At 40.6% G+C, this 11,037-nt stretch overlaps 1 protein-coding gene across 1 annotated transcript; it reads left to right on the top strand.

Moving 5' to 3' along the window:
• Positions 1–1,701: 1,701 nt before the first annotated feature.
• On the top strand, positions 1,702–10,834 carry LOC308335355 (uncharacterized protein; the record flags this gene model as incomplete). The annotated part of the gene is made up of 8 exons (XM_080792374.1): positions 1,702–1,722; positions 7,095–7,160; positions 7,266–7,316; positions 7,670–7,714; positions 7,798–8,036; positions 8,435–8,612; positions 9,131–9,183; positions 10,745–10,834. Exons 2-8 carry the CDS (start codon positions 7,097–7,099, stop codon positions 10,832–10,834), a joined length of 720 nt encoding a protein of 239 aa, XP_080648500.1. The 5' UTR covers positions 1,702–1,722; positions 7,095–7,096.
• Between the last annotated feature and the right edge of the window lie 203 nt (positions 10,835–11,037).

Raw genomic sequence — 11,037 nt, 5'->3', positions numbered from 1 at the left:
AATACTTACCAACTGTAATGGTCGATTCCTCTTCGTTTGGACAGTCATCCGCCTCTTACAAAGCCGACATTTCACAGAATCCTTGAGGATCGCCTTTTTTTAAAGAAATTGTATTAATTTAAGAGCTTTCTTTTTGGATTGCCCCTGAAATACCAATTTACGTACTTTCTTAGTCATCTGCATCATGCTCTGCCTACTCTGACTGGAGGACGAAGTATTTCTGCCAACTGAACTGTGCCAAGCAAGACAAGTGTACGGCAGGCAGGCAAAATACGCAGGTTTAATTTTCCCTCCTCTAGGAAGCCCATGGTGACGCGAGGTTAAGGAACAAATGAAAAGGAGGGACATCAGTCACAACACTGCACGCCGGGGCAGGGCCATGACGCTATTGGGTAGCAAATCTCTCACCAGAAGTTATATCAAATACTATAGTGGCGGCCGGCTTTGGCTTCAGCCAATAGGAGTGACTTGGAGGTGGGACTACCTGGACACGGACACAGTGCTTCTGTTTCGATGTTAGATTTCCTGAATGAATACAAGCGGGAGCATATACTGTAGGCTGGTGCACATGCGCAGTAGTGCTGGAATGCACCATCAACATTTATCCTGGTATAGCATACATGTATTTAAGCCAATACATTAGTTCCATGAATGTAAAATAATCAGGTGGTTTTCAAATCACTAGCTTGATGTGCAGCAGCACAGTAGGCCTACATCATTATTGAGACATCGAAACAGCAGCAGATATATTTTCTGGTGGATAGTAGCGATAATTGCCACGTTCAAAAAGGGAGAGTTTCTCTTCAGTGGTTCTCAAAGTGAGGTCTGGGGACCACCAGGGGTCCTTGAGAGAGTTCCAGGGGGTCCCCAGCTGAATGATAGTTGGAACCAAAGAGACCATAACGTGTGTACACTCCCAGAGTTGAATTAATTGGAACCTCGGATAGAAATCCCATCGAATGGGTCCGTGGACTAATGCATGTCAAACTGGGGGTCCTTCAAATTAAACTGTTTGAGAATCACTTGTGGGATATTTCATATTTGGATATGAAAAACTTTGGGAACCACTGCTCTAGATACCTCTATAAATCAGTGTAAACATCAAAAAGCAATGTAGCAGACAATATTGTCTTCTTGCATTTTCCATAGGTGATCATCACAAGCAACATGCAGTTGTGCTCAAAGTCTTTGCCAAAATATACAGATCTTGAAGCCAATACATGACAAGTTGGGAGCTCGAAGTTATGTTTTTGGTAAATGTTCCTCCCAGAACAGGGATGCATTCCAATAAGGTTACTTTTAATCATATTGTAAAGCAATATCTCCAGTTTCCAGTTTCCAAGACCACTATTGTAAAAGGCATGCAAAAAAAAAAAAGAGGAAATAAATACACTGTCTTTTACAGACTGTCTTTTAATGAACAAATGCACACAAGACTTGAATACAAATTCAAAAACTAGTGCAAATCAAGATAAAACGGTATTAAAAACAAAAATACAGTGAAAATTAAACATCTAGTAAAAGCAAAATGTATATAAAACATGCAGAACCGAGGTAGAAACACACAAAATAAAGTCAGTGCATAAAGTCAGTGCATCCAAATGTCCCCCCCTACTTAAACGAGCTCTAGTGGTATGTTCCAACCACACTCCGTTTCCTCCGTTACTGGCTGGCTTTCGTCTGTCCCCGACTCCCCCGGATTCTACTTTGAGCGCTTTTGCAGTAAGTTTGGCGATATTACTTTTATATTAACTGTGTTTAGTCTTTAGTGACACTGACATAACTGCATTGTTTTGTGCATATGCTGCAGCTTGATAGGTGAATATGTGATGTAACATAACGGCCGGGCTACACAAAACAAATGCCTGGTGTAGCCGGCCGTAACATTAAGATAAATGAATATCTGTTGGCGTGTCCTTATTAATTTAACTCGGGAGTGTGTACAAGTGGAACCGTACGGTTCCTGTGTCTGTTCTCAGACCTATAACCAGTACATTATTTAATATTTCGATGTGTTTTGAAACTTTTGAAACGTTTTTATCTTCTTATAACCGGCGTTGCGCCAAAACGAACAGACCAATCGCGTGCTTTTGTATTGAATGACGTTGTGTTTTATAGAGAAGTCTCAGTCAGACTGCATTCGTCCTGTTGTTATAGTTAGACGTTTGGTTATGCTGGTATTTTATAATTAACAATACTATTAAATTATAATAATGAACAAGCTTGATGTTGATCCAAATGTACAATTATGCAATGTTTCAGCTTGTTTCACATTTGAATGCAGCACATTAATCAGGACCCCCCTTTTTTCTTCTTCTTCCAGAATCACATAACAGTTTCAAGACTAGCAGCATTGAAGAAGACTCCTCAGCCTGTTGCAGCAAAGTAAATGGCCACAATTTATGTACACTGACTACAGCTCCTTATCACTCTTAAGATGTCTTATTGGGCTAAAAGACGTAAAATCAAGAAATTAGTGAGAGAAACAGAGCAGGAAATCCTCACTGAGTATAATTTAACTATTGCTGCTAATTCACAATCAAACCGTTCAGAGAGAGCAGATCCTGTCGCAGCCTCTTCTGAGTGCCTGCTAGTTTTACCAAAGTCAGACTTGCCACTAGATTTACCGACCACATCAGACTTGCCACTAGATTTACCAACCACACCAGACTTGCCACTAAACAGACCACTAACTATCAGTGATCAGAGTGAAAATATTGACTCACCAGGTGATCCAGATGCACATTTTGAAAGTATAGCTGGGGATGATGAAATTGAACCTGGACATGTCTTTGACAGTGATGAGCATAATGACGATTTCCTCATGACAAGTTTAAAATATTGGGCAACATCCTATTCAGTCTCTCTGGTTGCACTATCCTCTTTGCTGTCCATTTTGAAGATATTTCACCCCACCCTTCCCAAAGATGGAAGAACATTGCTTGGAACACAAAAAAAGGTGCCTACCACTAAGATTGAAGGGGGAGAATACTATCATTTTGGTTTAGTCAAAGGGGTGCTTTCACGGTTGGCATGTTTGCGTTTACCAGCAACTCTGACTACTCTTAATTTACAGTTTAATATAGATGGTTTACCTTTATTCAAAAGTTCTAAACTGCAGTTTTGGCCCATACTTGGATGTCTCAAATGTGACTACACAAAGTGCCCATTTGTTGTTGGTATTTTTTGTGGTCTAAGCAAGCCAAAGAGTGTTTCGGAGTACCTAGAACAGTTTGTCAAAGATCTTCAGAATGTACTGTCTAATGGCATCATTTATAATGACAAGCAATTTGATGTACAGATTTCTTCCTTCATTTGTGATGCCCCAGCTAGAGCTTATATTAAGCAGACCAAGGCATTTAATGGCTATTCGGGTTGTGACAAGTGTTTTCAGGAGGGTGTATGGAGAAATAAAATGACATATCCTGAAACAAAAGTCAGACTTAGGACAGACTCTAGTTTCTCAGACATGGTTGATGAGGGCCATCACAATGGGACAAGCCCTTTAACAGGTTTAGTGAAGATGGTTTCTATGTTTCCAACTGATTACATGCATCTCTGTTGTCTCGGAGTTACAAGGAAACTGCTTAATATATGGTTAAAGGGGAAGAATTTGGCAACAAGGGTTCCTTCCAAAACTGTAGAAGCCATTTCATGTAAACTGCTAAAGCTACGTCCTTGCATGCCTTGTGAATTTAATCGTAAACCAAGGGAGCTGTCAGAACTAGATCGCTGGAAAGCTACTGAGTTGAGATCCTTCATGTTGTATTGGGGTCCTGTGGTTTTGAAGGATTCCCTCCCCAGTGAGCTGTATGACAACTTCATGTTGTTTTCTGTTGGAATGTACTTGTTGCTGTCCCCTAGTATTTCTGAGGAAATGTTAGCCTTTGCACACAAGTTGATGGTTTCTTTTGTTGAACACTTTGGGGAGTTGTATGGAAAAGATCAACTTGTGTACAATGTACACCAGCTTATTCATTTGGCTGAGGAATACAGGAAGTTTGGCACTCTAGATAATATCTCAGGATTCCCTTTTGAGAACTATCTTGGACAAATTAAGCATCTTCTACGCAAGCCACATCAGCCTCTACAACAGGTAGTGAAAAGGTTGTCTGAAATTCCACATGTTTGGTCTCCATGTCCCACTGATGATCCCATTTTGAGTAACATTCACACTGATGGGCCTGTCCCCCCCCAGTTTACTGATTCACAACAGTACAGGAAGGTCTCCACTCATCGCTTTACTCTGTCCACAAAGAAAGGAGACAATTGTATTGAGGTTGGAGATGGATTTGCATTAGTAGAGAATATTCTTAAATCAGAGGAAGATGTATATATAATTTACAGAAAGTACAGACACAAACAGCCATACTACATGTATCCCTGTGAATCATCATACATTGGTACATACAAGGTTAGTGGCTTGCAAGAAGATATAGGGATAGGTAAACTTCGCTATATCAAGCGCAAATGTTTTCTCTCTCCAGACAGAGATGGTGCCATTGCAATACCGCTACTTCATTTAGCAGTATAACCATACTGCCCTACAAAGCCAAGCCAAGTGCAGTAACTAACTATATTAACACACTGACTCAAAGGTCAGTTTTCGGGGGCATACATTACCTCATGAATGAATACACAATTCGTGCAATATCACATGTGCACATATAACATGTTTGCCTGGCCAATTAAATACAATCTGTAATGTGTGTGTGTGTGTAGTTACTGCACTTTGGCTTTGTAGGACGGTATGGTCAATGGCTTGTAAGGAGAGATCATTGAGTAATTCTCATTTCATCCCTAGCCCTTTGAAGATGAATGGTGAGGTGGTGTGGTCAGTTGTACAGTTCCCAAATGGTGGGACAGCAGTAGTTCTAGAGAGCTGGTTTAAAGCTAAAGAACAGACTCTGTTATGGCCCCCTAAACACATAAAGCTCACAAAGGCCCTTCGAGATGGAATGCAACCAGATGATAAATGGATCCCCTATAAGGATGTACGTGTCCTTACTACGTGTGGTGAGTAATTGGTGCAACACATACACAGCTGTTCTAAAAGCTATGTATACAGGTGTGAGTTTTTTCTTTTTTTTGCTTCAACACTGGACTGCAGATATATGTTAATTGGCATTTTCCCTCTGCTCTTTCCAGAGACCCTTGATGAAGCCAAAAAACGAGAGGCCAAGTACAACTCAACTATGTGTCCAACCTCTGAAATTGAATCTGCGGACGAAGGAGATCTCCGCCAGAAAAGAAGATCCAGGTACAGTGTTCACTTTGGCAAAGTGATGCCCCCCCCCCCCCCCCCCCCCCCCCTGAGGGGGCCAGCTGTCTAGGGTTAGTAGTCAGAGGTACTAACACTAGATAGCTGGCCCCCTCAGAGTCCTTATTTCCATCACCACGCAATCACAGCTCGGCTTATGCTACAACATGCATTCAGCCAACCACACAGCACAGCTTATTTCCATTATGGTCCTATGTATTCAGACTTAAAACATGACTAATAAGCGTAGTATGATTCTACATCTGTTTGTTGCATTTCTTTTAGGCCAAAGCAACAGTATGTGCACTCGGACTCTGATGACCACTCGAGTGGCGATGTTAAAAGAAAACGTTTTGCCAAACCACCTGATGTGGGTTTCCCAGGTATTGATGCAATGAGTTTATTTTATGTACTCACTGCTACACAGCTAAAAATAAATTATCCTTGTCTGACACTGTACCAACTAAAACTGAGCATTTTAATTTTGATTACAGCATTGAACTTGTGCATTTCTTGCATTTTATATAGCCCAAAATAAATACATTGTGAATAACATGCCAACTAAACTATGTTGTAGGACAGACTCCAAAATCGAGCCAGTCTGAGATGCCAAAATCCGGCAAGTCTTCAGTTGTGCGGTCCCTAGCAATAGAGCCTGCAATGAATGGTATGTTGATATGAATGTTACAACGTCAACTGGATAACTCTTAAACACAATTTGTAGCATCTTCAATTCTCACCCTTGTTTGCCTTTTTTAGATTCATTGGATGATTACGGCTACTTAGAAGAGTTGCTGTCTTCTGATCCAAATAACAGTAAGTGAACTTATATCTTGTGAGGAGCTAGCTGGCCTCATGCATGCAACTGGCAATGGCTACTGGCAACTACCAGCAAGCGGTCACATTAACATAATATCTGTATTACCTTGCATTACTTTGACATTTGCTTTCACATTCCCTATATTGTATCCCTGGGTCAGAGCAATGCATTCAATCTAGAGAATTCAGCTGAAAGGAATTCAAACATTTTCTCACATATAGGATATGCTAACAACTTCACTGCTTTGTGAATTTCCTATGGTTTCAGATGGGATGCCTAATGCCCAATACCACCAGCTCCAGCCCCCGCAGCTGCATACCCCACCGCTCCAAGCGCCACAGCTGCATACCCCACAGCTGCATACCCCACCGCTGCATGTCCAGCAGCTGCATACACCACCGCTGCATGTCCAGCAGCTGCATACACCACCGCTGCATGTCCAGCAGCTGCATACACCACCGCTGCATGTCCAGCAGCTGCATACCCCACAGCTCCAAGCGCCACAGCGGCAAAGTACTGGTATGATACTGTACTCTTTCAGTAACGGTAATGTTTTGAGAGACAGGGACACATAACTCCTTAGTGAATACTCTAAATCTGAATTGTAATTCATAAATCTGAATTGTAATTCATACTAACATGTCAGTCATCCGGGGTTATAGTTGACAACATAATATGCTGTCACATCAGGTTGAGGTTCTACTCCAACTATAGTGAAATACAACTAATTGTTTCTACAGGTATGTCGGGATATTCCTCAGGGGAGTACAACACACCCCCTGGTCTTCAACGACGTACACAAAATGGTATGTCATTGTATTCCTCACTAAGGAACCCATAACTAAAATGTAACGTGATCCATTGGTATACAAATTAAATCACACTGTCAGTGTCATGTTTTGTGTAAATGTTACAGCATTTGTTTCCCCCTCTAGACTTCTTTTTTGGAAACTACCACCAGTTTGATCCAATGCAGTCAAGCTATAGTGAAACGTACTGATTTTGTTTCTACAGGTATGTCGGGATACTGCTCAGGGGAGTACAACACACCCCCTGGTCTTCAACGACGTGCACAGAATGGTATGTCATTGTATTCCTCACTAAGGAACCCTGCAATTTACTACTGAAATGTAACGTGATCCATTTATACAAATGTTGTTTTTTTTTTGCATTTTTTCCCTCTAGACTTCTACCACCAGTATGATCCAATGTCGGTGGCTGATCACGGTTGCAATGGTAAGTGAACAAGACTGTCATGTAACATATTTGTAGACATTTTCCAATCTATGTGTGACAGGTTGGATCTCTATTCGAAATAATGGTCATTGTTCACTTCTTGTCCACCTCTATGATTGATTGAGTACAGTTATACAATGTTTAAAAGCCCTCAGAGCTTGTTTCCATTGTGGTCCTGTGTATTCAATTCATCTGTATGAGTTCTCTCTCCTGATTGGATACTGAAAATGCCTTTTCTGTTTACTAAAGAAAAATAAATTGCTGTCACACATACACACACACGCACACAAACGTCTAACCTTTCCAAATGTGTGCAGTGATTTTTAAGTTGCATGAATGTTTGTGTTTTACAGATGGAACCACACAGATGGCCGGCGGTGACGGGCAGCTTATGAAAGGCAAGTCTATTGGACATAATGTAATTCCTAATGTGTCATTTGCAGGTTATTTTCAATTCATGATTTTCAATTTTCTTCTGAAGATCTTGCCATCCAGAAGATGACTTCAATGCTTGCTGAAGTACTTGTGGTGGTAAAGGATCTGTCCAGAGATGTCCAGTTCATGAAGAAGGAGTTGGCTGAGGGCAATGTGACAGCGGGTGGTACCCGAGGACCAGCCACCACAAATTTTATGCTCCCCTTCCAGCTGCCAATCGCCACCGAACACGACTTCAATGAGGCAGAATCGTTACTGATGGATCAATCAGTCCGTCAAAAGATGGTAAATTATTTGACAGACTGAACTGCATTAATTTATCAAATGTGGATAATTTCAGTGCGGTCTTGCTCATTTTTCCTCAGGGGGAAAATATGTTTTTAGCCCTATAGCTACTCGAGCACAATTCTAGTCTACAAACTCAAAATTTGTCAGAGCTTGTAGATCTGCTATTTATGAAAGGTTTTGAAATTGTTCAAATATATACTGTTTACACAGACATGACCAATTGGGACAGAATTGGGTTTGTGTTTAAACTTGACGACTGGTATGAACATGACTGAAAATATGGGCTGGAATTTCAGTGTTTAAGTGTGTAAAACAAGTTTGTTGCTCTGTGTTCATGAAATAAATTATATGCTGTTTCTAACGCAGTGCCTTAATTTTCTTCTCTCTGATTTTAGATTTCTCGCTTGGCTGTAGTAGGAGGTACCAGTTCGGAGAACCTGATCAGACGGATGTTGGCATCTGCTATGACCAACGCCCTGGCCAGTGGGTTCAACTGGGCTGGGAAAAAAGACAGGAGGTGTTCAGAAAGCAAGAAGCCTTTCAAGGACACAACGTTACAAGACTGCATGTTTGGTAAGCTTCCTCCCTGCAAACTACTTAATAGATTATGTTTAGGGAGTGGCATGACTGAGGCATGAAATGAAACACTTGATCTTAAAAAATATATATGTTGGAATGAAGTGATGGTGACAGTGCAAGCTATTAGAAATAAACACAGTGCAAGCTATTAGAAATAAACAAAGGACAATTGGTGAGCTTTAGAGTTGCATGGATACACATTGCATTGCCAGCTAGGCGTTTGCTCCTCTTTCCAGTTCAGTCTAACTGGATGCTGACTGTAGCTTTTGTTACTGTAGGCCTGCAGAGTGATTAAAAAAAAAACACACACACACACACACACACGTGAAGTGAGGGGCACTCTTATCATTCCGGCCAACACTCAAATTTGTCCATTCACTGTCGGTGGGAATGCAATGTTTGTGTGGGACAGTTTGTGCACACACCAAAAGCTGGACAGGAGGGTGCAGGATAATAAGAAATTGTATGGGATAGACTCTTATCTTCCTCACTCTTATTTTTGTGTCTTTCAGCTGCTGCTCGGCAGTTTGACTCCAAACTGACCAACCAGGACTACAGTGAAACGGTGAAGAAGTGGCTTCGTTATGCGCCAGACAGGGAGGGCGGCATCCCAAGGAACCCAAGTGACCCAAACCAAGCGACCCAAAGTCACACTTAGGGTACCCCACACACGGTTTCCCATACAGTACAACCCAGTACAAGTTCATGGACACTGTTCTTCCATGCCAATAGACTGTTGTTTTGTCAGTCAAATATGTTTACGGTTTTGTGTCGCTGTTATATGACAACCAAATGGACAGTTGTTAGCCTGTGGACCCTGATTTGCAACCAAATGGACAGTTGTTAGCCTGTGGACCCTGATATGCAAAGTCCTTCATGAGGGAAGATCTTTATGTCCTATATCAACCATGGTTATTTATTTTTGTTTAAAAAAAATCTTATGTCTGTGAAAAAAAAACAAAAAAAAAAAAACAATTTTTGTCACTATCACCTGCACCTAATTTAGAATGTTTCTCAGGGACACAATTGCTGGCTGTCGATTTTCCTTAATAAAACGTCATTGATTAATATTAATACCATGTTGTCATCTCTAAGTTTGTTTTCACACAAACGACCTACCCATCGTCTGCCAACAATGTTGGTCATATTGTTGTAATGCTATGATGTGTAGACCTATATCAGCAGAAAGTTATTGGTGAAAAACTAACCTTTTCTAATGCGTAGAAAATTGTATTATTTTTAATGTAAAATGTACATGAATCAATATTGATTCCTTCACGTTGATTCAATATAATATCAACCCAAATCTACATGTAGATTATGGTTGAATCAATGTTGATTCCTAACATTGATTCAATATAAAATCAACCCAAATGTGCATGTAGATTACCATTTAGATTATGGTTGAATCAATGTTGATTCCTAACATTGATTCAATATCAAATCAACCCAAATGTGCATGTAGATTACCATTTAGATGATGGTTGAATCAACATTGATATAGTGTCAGTTATGGTTGAAAACCTAATGTTGTTTCAACATGTAACTCTCTTTGCACTTTTTATATAATTTCAACGTCAGGTTTCAATGTGGATTCAATATTTCTGCCTAACCACATTTCAACGTTGATTCACCCATATTTTGCTATCTGGGCAGTCATACTGTAAAATAACTGATTGCTTTTAGGGCAGGTCAAAACTTTAAAAACATTGGAACACAATGAAACTGATATTTAGGAACAATCTAATTCACTTTGACAATGTTGTGGAAGAAGCCAAGAAGGCCATCAACAAGCCAGGTACCCCCAGAGTGAATAAATAAAAACACATTAAAATGAGCAGATCTACAAGCTTGTATATCAACTATTTTGAATACCTAAAGTATATTTAAAAACATTGCATGTACAATCTAAAGTCAGACGCTTTCCTTGTTTAAATGGGTTAAAGTAGAAGTGCTTACCTCTTATAACGGATCTCTCCGAGTCCTTTGACTTGCCCTTCTTCGACCTCTTTCCTTTCGTGCTCTTCTTTCCTTTCTTGCTTTTCTTTCCTTTCTTGCTTTTCTTTCCTTTCTTGCTTTTCTTGCTTTTCTTGCCTTTGCCTTTCTTGGACTTCTTCCTTCCGGAGGAAGACGAAGAGCTGGAGGAGGACGAAGAGCTGGAGGAAGACGAAGAGCTGGAGGAAGACGAAGAGCTGGAGGAAGAAGAGCTGCTATAGGAGCGTATTCAGAGCCACCTTCTCCATCGTCACCAGAAGGGTAGTCGACGGTGGCAGCCTCCTTCCCTTTAATTTTGGCTTTTTTAGCCTTCTTGGCAGCTGGTGCTGTAGCCTCCTTGGCTTGTACTGTATGAAAATAATGAACCACATTAGACAGTGACAAGATTATAGAAATTATATATTTTTTGAGTGTGCAAACCACA

This window comes from Protomyctophum bolini (assembly GCF_963924005.1).
Source record: "Protomyctophum bolini genome assembly, chromosome: 20".
Taxonomy (NCBI): Eukaryota; Metazoa; Chordata; class Actinopteri; order Myctophiformes; family Myctophidae; genus Protomyctophum; species Protomyctophum bolini.
The sequence above is the reverse complement of the archived record's forward strand: the minus strand, read 5'-3'. Positions and strand labels throughout refer to the sequence as shown.